This window comes from Cheilinus undulatus, linkage group 3, assembly GCF_018320785.1.
Source record: "Cheilinus undulatus linkage group 3, ASM1832078v1, whole genome shotgun sequence".
NCBI lineage: Eukaryota > Metazoa > Chordata > Actinopteri > Labriformes > Labridae > Cheilinus > Cheilinus undulatus.
The window spans coordinates 18,014,937-18,032,476 of record NC_054867.1 but is presented as its reverse complement, the minus strand read 5'-3'; the positions used below and the strand labels follow the sequence as shown (position 1 = coordinate 18,032,476).

Genomic DNA, 17,540 nt, shown 5'->3' with positions numbered 1-17,540 from the left:
AATAGTGCTTAAAACCTACCATATAGGCCTAAAGCAGCTTCATTACAATCACACCTGACCCTAAATGGTCATGAGATGCAAAAATCAATACTTTCTTCCACTCACTTTGGTAAATATTTTATGCTTTATTCAAACACGTGCTCACCTTAACTTCACACAGATCTTTTACTAGAGGAATAGATGTGAAATTTCTGGGCAAAGCCATGTGAAAATTTGCCTGTGTGCATTTATACAGGAACTTATGTTGAAAACTGCAGGAAATTGTCTGTTTTTTCGTGTATGTGTAAAATAGCTCATAACTGAAAATAATTTGGGAAGTCTTTTAAATTGAAACGTCACAGAAGAGTGATTCATGTCCATTTTTATAGGGCCTCTGGGAGAAACATGGAGAAGTTTTCGGTGTCGGTCAACATTGCCAGTAATAGCAGCGTGACCTTCACTCTGACGTACGAGGAACTCCTGAAGAGGAATTTTGGACACTACGAGATTTTGACCAGAGTTAAACCAAAACAACCAGTGCAGGAGTTTCAGGTTGAACACACACACTGCTGCTTTTTCCAGAATATTAACAAACCAGACAGCTGATGCTTAAAAGTTTGAGGAATTTCTTTTTTTTTTAATATGATTAAGCTACCTCAGTTATGAGTTCATACCTGTGTGTCTTTGTGGACCAGATTGTGACCAACATCTACGAGCCCCAGGGCATTGCATTTGTTGAGGCCACTGCAACTTTCCTCACCAATGACCTGGTCCCACTGGTGGATAAAACTGTCACAGACACAAAGGTAAATGTCAGACAGATATCTCCCCTTCTGTTTACAGACATTAACAAATTAAATGAGATCCACTGTTGATTGATATCAATGTCTCTTTGTCAGGCACACATCTCTTTCTCACCAACTCCGGAGCAGCAGAGGAAATGTCCCGGGTGTGAAGGGACCTTAATTGATGGCGATTTTATCATCAAGTATGATGTGACACGAGAGAAGAGCCTGGGGCAGGTTCAGGTCAGCCACAAACTTAGTCTTACTACCTTAAGGAAATTGATAACATGCAGAGTTGTTGCCACTTTATTTCTTATTAACTGTTAATTTGTTGACCCAATTATTATTGATAAAACCTAAGAAATAGGATGAATATTTTCTATATAAGATGCTTGATAATTCCCAGGTAATTTCTTTATTTTGGCCCACTATATTAAAGTGAGCCCTTACTGAATAATTTTCAGGTAGTTTTTTAGGGGGTTAAAGTTAGGTAAAATACAAACTAATTACCAGAGAATTGCCATAATATTATATAAAATTACTTTACAATTAAAATTATTACTAGGTTAATACTTTTGGATATTACCATATTTTATAATTATTCATTAATTATTCCTTAGAGAAATACCAACTTATTTCTAGGTAATTACCACCTCATTCTTGAGAGTTTACCAGATTAAACTTATTACTATAAAATAACTAAGTCATAGGGGTCCACTAAAATAAAGTGTTAGCAAATATTCTTTATTAAAGTAATTTTATACACTAAATATTTTGGTGATTTTATTTTCAACAACAAGCAACAGATCTTGCAGGTAAGTCTCGACTATCATAGGCTCCAGTACCCATCATCCCAGTGTTTGTTTCGGCAGCTATGTTAAATTTAGTCTTAGCCTTAGTCTGTAAAATATATTTTAGTTTTAGTCACATTTAGTCACTTTTAAACCATGTAGTTTTAGTAGATGAAAACTTAAAGGTAGGGCTGTTAACATTGACACCTTAACACTTGTGATTACTCTTGAAACTTTAACCCATTAAATAAAATAACACAATTTAATCATATGACTAACTTTGACCACAACTCCCTCCCCTAGTCCTCCAGCGTGGATGTTTACGTGCCTGGGGCTGAAGAGGTGACAGGAGGGTCAGACACAGCCAGCAGTGATGAGTGAGGAGACAGACCTAGGCCTGTTTGGCAATTTTCTGTTTAAAAAGCTGGCGAATGTTAGTTAAGATAAAACCAAACTTGTGGGTACATGCTGCAGTGACGAACTGTCTTAACACCAAAGCACGACGAGTCTTAAGTACCACCAAAACACATCTTTGCTAATGTTAGCAAGGACGCTAACAACAACGACAGTTTTCTTCTTCAGCTGCTCAAAGAAATACTGAGAATGGCTCTAAAACTTTGAGCAAGGCCTGTTAAACTATTAATCCAACGTATTTGATGAGTTCAGGTAACCTCGGTAAATTAGACGACTGTATTCTATATGTTATGGTGTGTTCAGATGTCACATAAAAAATAGGACAATTTCGTTTTTGATGAGAAACATACAGTGTGAATCTGTGTTTACATTTGAGGGGTATACAATAGGTGTGACAGACTGAATCATAGCTTTTTAACTCAAGCACTACTCAGCTAAGACCACTTGTAGTTTAAATTGTTGCCATTATTTTGTCTTTCCACCAAACTATAGAAAGTATCAATAGTGGTATTGATAAGGACTCAGATCAGCACTTTCAATGTGCTGTACATAGAGTTAAAAGAATAAAAATAAAACACTTGACAGTAACAACCTTTAAAAATCTAAAAACATAAAAATATACTTAAACTACTTAAAAATGCTGTGATTAATCACAGTGTAGTAATGTGATTAACTTGATTAATTTTTTTAATGGAATAACAGCACTACTTAAAATATTTTAGTCTAGATTTAACCAATTGCAGTTCCATGTATTAAAGTCTGTACTTTGGGTCGAAACAGTTTTTATCTCTGAACGGATATTACTAGCTGAACACTCATATTAATGCACTATCAATACTTCATTACTTTAAAATATAGAGAAGAAAATACTGACATACATGGAGTGCTCTCTCACCTCCTCTTTGTTTTGTGTTTTTACCAGTTTTACATATAGAAGAAATTGCAAGAAAACTGCATGAACTTTTCATCAGTTTTTATCATCAAAGATCTATTTTAAGCTAGTCCTAGTTTTGTCTTTCTCATGGGAAAAACAGTTAGTCAAGTAACATTTTTAGTCAATGAAATTTACACTGCATGCTGAGACTGGTTTTAATAGTGTGGCTGTTTACATGTCCTGTGGACCATGCAGGCTGTCTGTTGACTGTAGCTGATGAGCTGTCTTCACAGCATGTATTTTATTTAGGGGTGTAAGATATTGTCAGTTTGATATTGATATTAGCTTAAAAACTGAGTTATAACCATCTATAGACATGCCGATATTTACAACTGATATTTTGGATATAATGTTCTGTTGATATACGCTGTGAATATTGGCTGTATGAACAAAACAGTTAGTGGAGTTGGAGTCAGCAGTAGTCTTCTTCTTTATTCATCATCATTCCTTACACTTTGAAAAAAAAATCTGTTTGAAGAACACACATTTTCTTAATTTGTTCATCCTCAAACTTTAAATTGCATGTGTTCAGGACTGAAGTTTTAGGTTTTGGCTAAAATTATTCCGTAACTAGAAAAGCACTCAGAGAGCACAGACCTCCGCCATCAGCCCTATCTCCCAATAGTGAAGAATCCTCTAAAAACATTTCTGGATCCAGACGGTGATCCGAATCACTCCCAAAATCTAATTCGCCGATTACTCCTTCCCCGGTGGGTTGGAGACAAGGTGAGACAAAATGTTGGCTTCGATACGTGTGAACTGTAATGGTGGAAGCGCCATTGGTCTCACTAGATGACTGGAAGTCATGGCAGAGGGTGAATATTCCTCTATTCCTCCCAGCATTGTGAGTATTCTCGCTACAGTTCGCTGTCTTTCTCTCTGTTACGCTCCGACTCGTCTCCTCAACTGGGCGTGTGATTTTCAAACTCTATAAACTCCAAAACTTTGAATAAGTTATTCATGTCCACCATCTTCTGGTGTAAAATGGTAACAGTGCAGACCTCTGCCATTAGCCCTATCTCCAAATAGTAAAGAATCCTTTAAAAAATTCCTGGATCCAGACAGTGATCCAGATCAGTCCCAAAATCTAATCAGTTCCTTCTTATGCCATTTCTGACATTTCCTGAAAGTTTCTTGAAAATCCGTCCATGACTTTTTGAGTTATGTTGCTAACAAACTAACAAACAAATGAACAAATCCACCCGATCACATAACCTCCTTGGCAGAGGTAAATAGAGGATATCAGCAAAAATCCAGTATTGTGCATCCCTAAATTTAGTACAAACTCTACAAACTCCCTGAGGTAATCTGTGTCTTGGGGACTTTTAGCTGAATGAGAAATTGAAAGGAGGTCGTTTGCCATACTCCCAGAGAAGTGATTTCAATTTTTAAATAGATTTCAGGAATTTAGCTTTAGAGAACAGTCAGTCTTTAATACGTTAAAAAACTGCTTAACTGCATAGTTGTCACATGACTTCAAAAGGCTTTTAATAATAATAACCAGTGCTCAATTTAAGTCAGATCTCAATAAGCCTTAACATTAACCCTTAATTAATACACAATGGCAGCTAAAGTTATTATTATTTACCCCTGTTCTTTTCAGTCTTTATTTCACAAATGTTGACCTTTTTGTTAAGAATTTTGAAAAAATAGTTTATTCATAATAATCTGTTTGAATAACTTTGGGTCCAATTTTTGGAATTTTATTTTATTTTAACCAATGAATTCTATTTGGATATAAAATCATTTTCATTTGTTTTTCTCTTAGTGAAAAGCTTTTTTGATAGGGTGGTGGTGGTGGCATTTCTGCACAGGGCAAAATTTCACTTCAGCTGGAAAAAAAAAAAAGGCTTTTAGCACTGATGATTTATCTTAACATTAAATGTTGTTCTTTTTACTTCCCTACTTGTTTGGATATGTGTGTGGGTGTGCATTGGTGCTAACCTTGCAAAGCAGATGGATTCACCTGTTTCTGTGTTTCTCAGCATGTGTGAAACAAATCCATCTGGCGTGTCAGGTTACATTGGTGCTGCACATCTAGAGAATTTATCTAAACCAGAGTATTTATTTCCCTGAAGATTGTGAATGGATACTTTGTGCACTTCTTTGCTCCACCTGACCTGCCCAGAGTCCCAAAGAACGTGGTGTTTGTGATCGACAGGAGCGGATCAATGTCTGGAAGAAAGATTCAACAGGTGAGATTGAGTATTGATAATACTGATGATTGTTAATTGGTTTGATCACTGATCCCATCACTGTAGGCACATGTTCATTTGTGAGTTTGGGAACTTTTACAGACCCGGGATGCGATGGTTTCCATCCTGAAAGAGCTCCACAAGGAGGACCACTTTGCTATTATCCTGTTTGATGATCAAATAATCACCTGGAAGAACAATCTTACCAAAGCATCAGAGGGAAATGTGTCTAAAGCCATCAGTTACATCAGGAAGTTAAAGGACAGCGGATGTAAGAAAGAAAAAAACTATCAACTCACATGCCCATTTTTTATGCATATTCTTAAACAGTGGTTAAAATTTCTATTTATTATATTTTTGGGGAAAAAAAAGAAAGTCAAGGTCAGGAGTGTGGGGAAAACTGCAAAAGTATTTTGAGCTATTTGCTAAAGTGATTTAGCCTCCTGAGACCTGAGCTTTTGTTTGTAATGCATTTTTTGTTTCTGCAGAAAACACAGCACTGAATCGGTTTTAGATTGGTTAGTTAGAGGGGGTCTTCAGTCAGTAAGAAATGGTGTTAGTCACTGAGAGAGGAATTCCCCAAAATTGCAAAGCAAATTCCCTCTTAAAATTGTAACTAAATTCCTGAAAGAAATTTGCAACTATGTTCTTCACTTCCATGAATATGAGGGAAAATTACCCAAAACATCCAAACAAATATCCAGAAATTTCTTTGAAATTCTTGAAAAATTCAAAAGACAGCCTTCCCCCAATGTCCCACTCACATTCCCAGAAGTGCAAATAACTTCCCAAATTTCCATTAGAATACCATAATTAAAGTCCCAAAATTACAAGTGCTTATTCCATAATTCCACAAAAATGCTGGAAAATTTCCAAATTCCCCCAATGTTCTCCAAATCATCCAAACAAATTTCCCAAATTTCCATGAAAATGCTCATTTCAAAGTAAATCTCCTTTTAAATGTATTACTTCATTGAAAAAAAATGCAAATATATATTCAATGAAAATTAGGGAAAATTTCCCCCACCATCCAAACAAATTTCCTGAAATTTCTATCAAATTCTTGAAATTTTAATGGACGTGCCTGCCTCAAACACCTGATCAAATTCTCCCCAAAATACAAATAACTTAACCCAAATTTCCGTGAAAATTAAAAAAAATCAAGTCAAATTCAAATGAAATTTTCTTAAATTAAAGTGCATTTTCCACATTTCCATAAAAAATGCTGGAAAATTTCCAAATCCCCCCAATCATCCAAACAAATTTCCTAGATTCCCATAAAGATGCTCATTTCAAAGCAACTTTTCCTCAAAAAATTCCAATGAAACTCAAAAAAATATATAAACTTATTCCCCAATCCATCAAAACAAGGAACATTTTCAAAGAAATTCTCCAGTTATTCCAAGCTTAGTACGTAAACTTATTCAGTTTATTCAAACATATTCAGGACAATAAAAGTTTCTTATAGCAGATATTATCATTATGTTGCTGGAAAGCCCAAATTTAATGCTCTTCTGTGTACATGCATTGACTGAGGAGGTTAAAGGAAGTCACCACTAGGGTTAAAAGCAGCCAATACCCATAAAAACTTACTTAGCATACAAGTGTATTCCAGACTCAGAGATTTGTTACTTTCAACAGTCAATAGAATTTATGCTAGCTATGCTAGGAAAAAGAAGCAACTTGAAATATAGAAAATATTTAGGAAATGGTGCTTTATTTTTCTTTCCATCAATGTCACTTCAGCTGTTTCTCATACTAGTTGGCTCGTTGTGTATTTTCTTGCAGCCACTAATATTAATAGTGCCGTGTTAAGAGCAGTGAGGATGCTGGTGAGAGAAAGAGAAAAGAAGAACCTACCAGAGAGGAGCACAGATATGGTTATTCTACTGACAGATGGGATGCCAAACAGCGGTGAGTTCGCTTGATTTTAGATGGATAATATTTTTATTTTCAACTGTGATTACAACTGTCTAAATGTAGCTACATTTTCAAGCTTTTCTATCCATGTACACTTTAAGATCTCTAGTTAATTCTCATTAGGTGAAAGGGCCAAAGCAAAAGGTTATGACTGGATGATGACATTGAAATCATCTGTGTTCATTTAACTCCTACAGTGTTAAATGTAACTCTTTTTTCCAAGTTTATATAACTCTCTCAAATTTTGAGTCCAATTTACTCTTTGGAAAGTTTTACTATGGTGTTAATTTCTAACACTCTTATTTTATAATACATTAAAGTGTACTTTTAACAAATGTGTTATTTCCTTTCATTTTGGATGTCAATTCAGGTATTTGCAGCATTTCTCATGGACACACTGCTACTTAATTCTTATGCTTTATTGACTTCATTGACTTAGTTGAAAAGGTGGGGTGTCCTCTAGCATTGATGAAGCAAAGGAACAACATTTAAGCCAGGTACTACTCTTCTTGAACAATGTCAACAGGAGGAAACTTGCTAACACAGTGAGCAACTTCACTCACGGTGCAAAAGCAGTTTACATCAGCAATTCATTAGAAACATGAGAAAGACATCAGACAGTATCTAAACACACATAAAACAAGTCTCAACAGTCTGCCCAAGGGTATGATGGGAAAACTTTACCCACATATTCCCAAAGATCTGATTGTTTAGGATGCATGTATTTGTCCACTGTGCATTCTTGCTGGGCTTTTTCCCAAAGGTGAGAAGAAAATCCTAAAGATCTGAACAGTAACATTCACAACAGAATTAAAAAATTCTGTCTATTTTTTGCAACCGTCATACTGAAAGTCCTAAGTTTTGCACGTGTTGTACACAGTGTTTAATATATTCATGCATTTACATGTGTTTGTAGGAGAGTCTAACGTGGAGAAGATTCAGGAGAATGTGCGCTCTGCTATCGGAGGGAAAATGTCCTTATTCAGTCTTGGATTTGGAAATGATGTACGTTACTCCTTCCTTGATGTGATGAGCAGACAAAACAAAGGACTGGCCCGCAGAATTTTTGAGGGTTCAGATGCATCACTTCAGCTACAGGTGAAATGAAAATGACACATATTTAGGGGAAATAAAATGCTCATGCAAAATTGTTTATTTTTTTGTTCACATCTGCAAGTTCATTTTTCAAATCATTTTTTGAGCTTTTCTTAATTCCAGGGTTTCTATGAGGAGGTGTCCAGTCCTCTGCTATTGGACGTGGACCTGCGTTATCCTGACAACGCGGTGGAGGCCTTGACCAAAAAACAGTACAGCCAGTTGTTTAACGGCTCAGAGATTGTAGTAAGTGGTCGGGTAACGGACAATAACCTGGATAACTTCTTGGTGGAAGTGTTTGCCAAGGGGGTGAGTAATAAACATGAATATAACAGTTCAGCTATCTAATGATGATTATTTAAAAGTGTATTTAAAAATAATGACTGCTTACTCCTAACGTTTGTGCATGTATTTTAACTTAACTAGCTTTTGAAGAGGTGCTTTTCTATAATGTTTTATTGAAATCAAGCAAAGCTGCTCAACATTCCTCCTTACTAAGAGAATCTTAATAGCAAGAATAAGGAAACCATTGATTTTTTTGGTCCCTTGATTTTTTATCATCCAGTCAGAAACTCAGTTTTATCTCACTCACACATGAACAAAACCTCTGAAAATGTCCTGTAACTTTTTGGAGTTGAGCTTCATGTGACAGACAGCTGAAATTTTCACCCTGAATTTTTCACTTCTTTCTCTGCCATTACCCTAGTAAGATATAATCTAGAGAGGCGCATGTGTGAACAACGTAGCTCAGGAAGATTTCAAGTGCAAAGGGTGTGAATGTTGCTGTCATTTTCCAGAATAATGTGTGAAAACTGTCTCTGTTAGATATTTTAGTAATTTGTGTGAGAAAATCACAAAATTCCTACCAACCTCAACTTCACATTGCATTGGTAAGTAAATGTGTTCAGCTAAACTAGTATACAAAAAGCAAGCAACATCATCGTAAGAATGACATGCTAGCATGTTGATGTTTTTGATATCTACAAAGTAATCAATTAAATAAAGATATTTAATGTAAAATGGGTGACTGCATAAATATTTACCCTCTTTAAAACAACTCGTTCTTATTGAACAGAAGTCCAATTGGTGCTAGAAGTCTCACAATTAGTGAGATGGTGATCACCTGAGTGCAGTGAAAGTGTCTCAGCTGATTGTAGTATAAAGACACTTCTGTCTGAAAGGTCCAGTCACTGTTAATCAGGTGGCTACCATTACACCATGAAGATAAAAGAACACTCCAAGTAACTCAGAGAAAAGGTTGTTGGTCTAAGTATAAGCCGTGATGGATACAAAAAAATCCAAAGCACTGAACATCCCCTGGAGTTCAGTTAAATCCATCATCAAAAAATGGAAAGAATATTTTTGACACTCAGATAAGCCACAATGTTTGGCAGACACCAAACACTGCACATCACAACAAACACAACATTCCCACTGTGAGACAGCGTCATGCTGTGGGGATGCAGCCGGACCTGGAAGGCTTGGTAAAGGTAGAGGGTTAAATGCATGGGGCATAGGGAAAATCCTGAAAGACAATCTTATTTGGTCTGCAAGAAAACTGTGGCTTGAGGGAAGATTTATTTTTCAGGAGGACGATGACCCGAAGCATACACCGAACGCTACACAGAAATGGTATAAAGACAACAAGGCGAACGTTCTGGAGTGGCCGAGTCAAAGGCCAGACCTCGATCCAATAGAGGATTTGTGTCTGGACATGAAAAGGGCTGTTCACACCCAATCTCCATGCACCCTGACAGAGCTTTAGACATTTCTTAAGAAGAATGGGGTAAAAGTTCAGTGTCCAGCAATTATATCAACCATGATTAATGTACAAAATTAAAAGATCCAAGGAGGTACATATTTTTTATGGGCACTGAGCTTTAAGCTTGTCTTTTCTTAAGTACCTTAAGTAGCTGTTTGCCTTGTGTAGACCAGAAGAGGGGAGGAAATTTTAAAAAAAGCAATTAAATCAACTGCTGTTATAAAATAATTTGTGGAAAAACTTGCTATATGTCGTTTTGATGTTATTTACGTCATTGTTATCACTGGACATTAAAATCGAGATGTTCTTGTTTACGCCTGTCTTCAAAATAACTTTCATTCCTTATTAACTTCCAATTACTGTTATATTTAACTAAGAAATTTAAAAAGCATGTTTGTCACTTAATTTCCTACCGTGCCACTTATTTGCCCCTCTTTCTGCAGCCTGAGGAGGATTTCTCAGTGCAGGGAAAGGCCAGTGCACTAGACTTTGACGTGGTCTACCCAGACCAGGACTACATTTTTGGGGACTTCTCAGAGCGTCTGTGGGCTTATATCACCATCCAGCAGCTTCTAGAGAAAAGGTTCATCAGTCACTATGTCCATTGAACTTCATCTGAATCCTTCCAAAGATGTAGAACAGGTTTCTCTAAGACCAGAGAGGGACTGTTGAGAGAAATGCTTTGTGGGGAAGACTTTTATTTGCATACCATTTGATTTAAACTATGAAATTAAACATCAGAGTAATGTCTTCTTTCCCATATGTGTCCCCCAGTGATATCGGATCTCAGGAGGAGAAAGACAACACCACAGCAAAGGTCTTGGAAATGGCTCTGCGATACAACTTTGTCACCCCTCTCACCTCCATGGTAGTCACCAAGCCTGAAACTGAGGATGGAGCAGACAGCCCGCTCATCGCTGACAAACTCACTGAAGGTAACACAATCTGTCATAATTATATTGAGAGCAGCTGATGTCTTATCATTATTTGTAATAATAGAAAAGGTCAAAGTGCAGAGCAGTGTATATTTTGCCAACCAAAGTCTGGTTTTTATAAAAATTCATGAATCAGAGACATGCTAAAGAAATTCAACTGACTTTTCATTTCTGTGCTGCACAGATCAGCGCCAGAAAGCAGAAAGGAGCAGAGGTAAAATCTGTTTTCACTAAGTGATCACACAAACCTTATCAATTTGAAGGTTAATATACCGATGATTGCTTTTATTTGTATGCTTTTTATAACAGGTTCCTTTGCTCAGAGTACAGGCACAAGTAGACACTCACCCGGTATGCTTTTTCTGCTGCATTGTTTTTTTACACAGCTTATCATGTTTTCTTAAAGCTTGTATTGAATTCAGAGTGTACAGAACGGCCAGACTTATAAAACGACTAACCAGATGTATCCTATTTTGTTTTTAACAGTATCTTTAGCGAAGACCTTCAGCTCCAGACGTAAGCCTTTCATACCACACTAAACAAATATTTCATTCTAATGATTTCATTGTGGTTAAAGAAGTTTCTTATAAATAGTTTAATTCTTATGCAGAAGACTTATAATTTTTTATAACAGGTTCCAAAGTCCGTCTCTCCAGACCTGTCACCCAATTTGATGGTAAGACTTTCACAAAGCAGGAGTTCAATTGTCACTCCTGCTTGTTCCTGTTTCTTGTGCTGAAATTATTTTGAGTAGTTTTTGGTGGAATTCAAAGTACCTATACTCTCATCTGTGGATGAGATGATTTCTAGTGGAACAAACTTACCAAGCTGCCCTTAAATTTAGGCATTGATATAAAGGATGTCTTCTATGCCAAGTCTTTTAGAATAAGCACCCTTTAGGTTGTACCAACCCTCTGAGCCTTGGTTGGTTGTCAGGTGTTAATGCCAAGCCCTGGATGTCGATATGTTTAATTCAGGGGAACCAAGAGTGTCTGTGACGAACCTCGTATCAACTCACTTGTTTTTCTTGGTTTGGACCATAACTATGATGATGTTTTCTGTCTGATGTGATCATGTTGCTTTTTTAGCGGATGGTGATCCCCATTTCACGATCGAGCTCCCAGACAGAGACGCTCTGTGCTTCAACATCAACGACAAACCAGGAACCATTTTCAACCTGGTCAGAGACCCAGAATCAGGTCAGTCTGAGTCTAACTCTCTACTGGCTGTTTTACAAGAGAACACAATAAACTGAATCCTTTTATTTTTAGGTTTTGTTGTTAATGGACAAATTATTGGCAAGAAGTTGACAGATCATGGTGGAAACATCAACACCTACTTTGGCCGTTTTGGTATCATCCACCAGAAGCTGGGGGTGAGCCTGGAAGTGAGCACTCAGGACATCTCAGTGATCCACAATGGGAAAAAGGCAGAGCTGCAGTGGTCTGAAATGGCCTCAATCAAAGAAACAGAGTGAGTGATGATGCTTTCAATCATTATCATTTGTCCTTTGGGCTATCAGAAATATCCAGTAAGAAATAGCAGCAACAACACAGGAGAGTCCCCTACACGGTTATACAATGAGTTGTATTAAAATGATACCAAACTGGGAATGCCTGGCTTACCCTGGTTTCTGGGAGAAAACACTACTTCAAATAGCAGCCCAGAAATGATGGAAGATGACTGAAACTTTATTCACAAAATAAATAGATATGAGAAACCTAATGTGAACTTAATGAATCAAACTTGAGCTCTATGTACCTTTGAAACACCATTTGCTGCTTACCAATGGTTACAATTTATTTGTGTCTCCTTTAGTCTGGACCTTAGGTTGACCAAGAACTTCAGTCTGACAGTGACTCTGAGGCACTCAGTGAAATTTATGATCATTAGACACACTAAGGTCTGGAAGAGGCGCCACGACCAGCAAGACTTCCTAGGTTTCTACACCCTGGACAGCCACCATTTGTCTGCCTCAGTGCATGGTCTACTAGGTAGAAAGCTTCACATCATGATGTCATCATGATTTACTGGCATTATGTTTGCTTAGTCCATTTTTTTAGACATATCAAAGGGCTTAAAGATGATTTTTTTTCCCCTCCAGGTCAGTTTTACCATGGGGTTGACTTTGAGGTGACAGACATACACTCAGATGAGCTCGAGGAAAATGAATATGCCACCATGTATGTGAAGGGGCAAACACTCAATGTGACCAGGTACCAAGAGACATATTTACAGACACAATGCATGAAAGTGGAGAGAGCATGTCCTTATCATTGTTTTTGGTTTCTTCCACAGGCACTGGCAGAAAGACCTCAGCCAGGATCTGAAGAATGGGGAAATAATTCCCTGCTGGTTTGTTGATCGAGATGGGGCAGGCCTCATTGATGACACAGCCTCAGACTACATTGTGTCAGGGCTTTTTAAGACGACTTTTTGAATGTTGAAAATTAAGATATCCAAGTGGCATGTTCAGGGGCCATGTCATGATGGTGCCAGTGCTGTGAGATGAGAGAGAGCAGATTTCTTTGAGTCAGTTTACCTTCATTCACAAATTACACACACGCAGCAAACTATATCAAAACTAGGATTTTAACATCTTCATTAAATAGTAAAACTAAACACTAAATCAGCATTAAACAACACGGTCCAGTTTATTTGAATCTTATCAGTGGTCATTTACTAGTATGTGAAATTTTAACTAGCAATGTGTACTATTATATAAATGTTACCTTACAAGAAAAAGTGTTTCACAGAGTAATGGCTCCCAGTGGGTCTAGCCTCCAGACCAACCATCACCTCTTAAATAAGAAATCACAGAGAGGGATCTGGCTGCAGACCACAAATCCCAGACTCCACATCTCACAGACCATTACTGTAAGACACTGCATCTATCAGAATGGAAATACATGCTAAACTTTCAAAATTGAATCGGATAAAACTTTCAGCTGGGTTAGGGTAAGGGTGAAGGTAAGGGTTAGGATACCAAAAGTTTATAGAGTGTAACCCGACCTGCAAAACCTGATTACAAATAGTTTAATAAAGGTAGGTTAACAGTCTGCTTATAGGAAGAACGCTGCCCTCCATAAAAACATTATAATATAACAAACGTAGCTTCCTTAGTTGCATAAGCTATGTAGATAACATAGCTACATAGCTCATGTAGCTTAAGCCAAAGCTTATGAAGCTCATGGATATACTAACAAAACTGCAAAGCTAACATTTACTACATAAGCTTGTTATCTACATAATCTACATTACTTTAAGCTATGTTTGCTAATGCTCATGTTGCTAAAGCTAACTTAGCTACGTAACATTAGCTATGTAGTTGGTGAAGCTATGTTAGCTTTGGCTAAAGCTAATGAAGCTGAAGCAAGCAACCGCTGGTGTATCTACTTCTAAAACAGATCCATTCATATTTTACCTGTGGGTTAGACCCATGACATTTTCTCTGTTTTATTTATGTAATGTTGCTTAGTCTGTAATGACCGCAGTGTAATTATTTTATGAATGTAACTGCCAGACTTTGTTTATGAATAAAGTTTACCACCACCTCCCCCCAAAAAGAAAAAAAAAATCTGGAAAAAGTTGTACTGGCAAATTCCGGCACCTCCATCCTGACAGAGGAGGCGGTGTCTCACAGCAGCTGTCTGTGATAGGGGACATCTGAGATCTTTAGTCTTTGTCTTGAAGTCATGACCCACAACTCTGAAAATTTTCATTGAATGAAACACGAGGTAGTTTGGAGCCGTAACGGAACAAACGCATTTGAACAAAGAGACAGGACAAAACATACATTTTTAAAAGAGCATCAATACAGGAGCCAGAGAATATGTGCATTCTCTATGTTTTACTCTTTACTGTGATCACATGTAAATTTCAGTTGTTTTATGAAGAGCTAAAGAAACTAACACATTCTCACAGGTGAAACAGCTTTCATTATGTCTCTCAAGATAATGAGATAAATAAGTTGAGATCTCCTGAAATAACCTACATTTCCTGGTTATGACTTCAAAATAAAGTACAATGTAAATATACAGCCATGTGCATCAGTCCTGGGCATGTAGATTGCCAAGGATTCATCACGGGGCTTAATATGCCACAACCTGGGGCTGAAAAGGAGATTGGGGCAGCCAGAGTTAAGCTCTACACTTTCACACATATGTGTGTTAATTGGCAGTGAAGGTCAAGCTCAACAGCATCTCTTTTGTCTGGGCCTTTTCACTTGTAGTAATATGCCTGGAGACAGCTGGTGGTTTTTGGGTGCATGGGACAACCTTAGCATGGCCAGAGGCCTGTGGCAACCCTACAACCCGCCGGGACAGTACCCCAGGTCATGCTTACTCACTACATCCATCCCTTAAGGCCTTTACACATTGAGGGCGATGTAAACAAACAGCACGAAAACTCAGAGTCAAATTTTGTTGTGCCTTTCCATGCACATCTGGAGCAATGTGATTTTCCAAATGAATTCTACACATTCTGAAAATCATTTGTTCTGCAAAAGTCTACAGTGTGTTTCTCTCTGCCCTCTGATAAACAGTGATATACAGTGTATTGGAGCAGAAGATAAAATGAGGTCTCTGCCTCTCTCTTCTCTTGTCTATGCGAAAAGGCATGGGTACACACAGCCAGGAGGTCAGTATGCTGTTTTTTTTTTCTCGGCAACAACCAGTGTTTTGATTGGCCAGATGTGTGCTCATCTGGAGGTGAACTTTCAAAATCAACCATAGTTTGAAACTAGAATAGCCGCCTGAGGCAGCAGACCCACGCCTAAGCAGCGCCACAGAGGAACTTACGCTCCCATTGATTACTATGGTGTTCAAAATTTCAAAGTCCGAGAAAAATAGGTGCGCAGATCATCACCAAAATCTAATCGATTCTACCCTGTCACTATCCCAATATTCCCTGAAAGTCTGGTGAAGATCTGACTTTCTGTTCTCGAGTTATCTTGTACACATGCAAACAAACAAACAAAGAAACGAACAAAGATACAGAACCCTTTACATAACCCCCTGCCGATTTCATCGGCGAGGGTTAAAATATCAGTCGCAATTTCACACGGCAAAATAACAATGCTGATGTGAAAGCTTGCATTGTCTCACTACCTGATCAAATAAAAAATTCTTGCGAATTACTCACACGAAAGAAACACCCTTTGTGTGCAAAGACCTTAACTCTGACCTCAAGTTGTGGACTTTGCTTTTTTCAACAGATTATTTCCCTGTGCCCTGGTAATATGCAATGACATCCAGAGATGGGTTGTGGCGATCCTCCTTCCTGCTTGATGGTGCCCTCAGGTGGGCTTACTCGCCATTAGTCGCTTTACTCCAGCCTTGATTTTTGGCCCAAACATGCCTCAGAGTTCTGCACAGTACTTTATAAATGTATGTCTACTTAGGGCTTCTGCACATCATAGACATTTTGCCATATTTCATTTTCCCTGTCACATGTTTGTTACCAACTAGAAACAGCTCTGCAGCTCACCAGCTGTGAACCACAAACGCGCATCATTAACAGGAAATCTTAATCAGCAATCTGTGCTCATTTATGAATATTGAGGTGTTTTATTCATATTTCTCACCCTGATACTGACTCAGAGAGGCAACATTTTATGATACTGTGTAAATAAGATACATTTAATCATCTTCTATTAGTTATTCAAAAAGCAACATACTAATTTCTGATATTTTTATGACAACAGCTCATCATTGATTACCATTACTTGTCATCAATGTCTTTGAAGTGTCAGGACTTACGATGAAGAGTATACTTGTCTTGTTGTGAAGTAAAGTTGTAAGTATGCTTGTTGTGCTTAACAGCTGACTGACTTACAAGATTCTGACTGTGTTAGCATTGAACTCTACCACATGAAAGATCAATTATGCAGATGCATTCATCAACTTTTGTTTAAAAAACTATATAGATATGTATATATTTTTTTCACCTAATTTGATTTTGTTTTAAATGAAACCATTAACTGTTATTTAGTCATAATTTGCACTACCTGAATTAACCTTTAGCCATATTAAATTGGTACCACACATGTTTGTACATGACTTTCTTTGGGCATCTTCTGTATGCAGTTGGTTATAATGATTTATCTTCAGTAAAAGTACAGCTCATTTATAAGAGGAAAATAATTATAACTGGTTGGCACACATTGCCTTTGTTACTAAGATGTTCCTTTCCAAAGTTTGGGAGCTTTGACTTGTGAAAATACAGAAAATACACTAAAATGATTATTGTGTCTGTGCATAATGCAAATCAAAAACTAGAAAACATCAACAAAAACATTATCCTGTGGTTGCCCTTCTTATGACTTTAATGGAAATTCTAAGAAAAATCAATATACGCATTTTAAGTCCATGGAAATGTTGTCCCTGTTGCAGAAATGACTGGGCCCCTGAGAGGTCCAGCAAATATCCCCTCCTTAAATCGGATTCATTCGTGTTTAAAATAAAATATGGTTACCACAGCTTAGCTTTAGTAATTTGACCATGATTTTACTGACCTCCATAGGCCCCCAATTTGGCTGGGCCCCAGAAAGCTCTCTCCTTTGTCCCTTCTTATGGGTGGCCCTGCATCCTTCGTGCACCTTGGAAGTTGGTGAGTTTGTGCCTGCTTTAGCTCTACAGGTGGTCATAGCTGGAAGCGAGTGCCCAATTCCCCTCATTAGCATAGAGAAACACCCCTTTTATGCCTATATAAGGGCATTAAAAAGGTGAGT

The 17,540-nt window shown here is 37.5% G+C and overlaps 1 protein-coding gene across 1 annotated transcript in view; it reads left to right on the top strand.

Annotated features, from left to right (window-relative positions):
• Positions 1–15,690, top strand: part of LOC121506585 (inter-alpha-trypsin inhibitor heavy chain H3-like) — a 28,278-nt gene extending 12,588 nt beyond the window's left edge. Inside the window, exons 6-24 of the mRNA XM_041782392.1 lie at positions 369–531; positions 675–785; positions 879–1,007; positions 4,982–5,098; positions 5,201–5,369; positions 6,887–7,012; positions 7,935–8,116; positions 8,237–8,422; positions 10,319–10,458; positions 10,650–10,810; positions 10,995–11,024; positions 11,120–11,161; positions 11,297–11,326; positions 11,445–11,486; positions 11,899–12,009; positions 12,082–12,283; positions 12,629–12,804; positions 12,915–13,026; positions 13,109–15,690. Of these exons, the coding sequence (XP_041638326.1) occupies positions 369–531; positions 675–785; positions 879–1,007; positions 4,982–5,098; positions 5,201–5,369; positions 6,887–7,012; positions 7,935–8,116; positions 8,237–8,422; positions 10,319–10,458; positions 10,650–10,810; positions 10,995–11,024; positions 11,120–11,161; positions 11,297–11,326; positions 11,445–11,486; positions 11,899–12,009; positions 12,082–12,283; positions 12,629–12,804; positions 12,915–13,026; positions 13,109–13,250 (2,371 nt within the window). The 3' untranslated portion in view covers positions 13,251–15,690. The remainder of the gene's footprint in view (positions 1–368; positions 532–674; positions 786–878; positions 1,008–4,981; positions 5,099–5,200; positions 5,370–6,886; positions 7,013–7,934; positions 8,117–8,236; positions 8,423–10,318; positions 10,459–10,649; positions 10,811–10,994; positions 11,025–11,119; positions 11,162–11,296; positions 11,327–11,444; positions 11,487–11,898; positions 12,010–12,081; positions 12,284–12,628; positions 12,805–12,914; positions 13,027–13,108) is intronic.
• Positions 15,691–17,540: the final 1,850 nt, after the last annotated feature.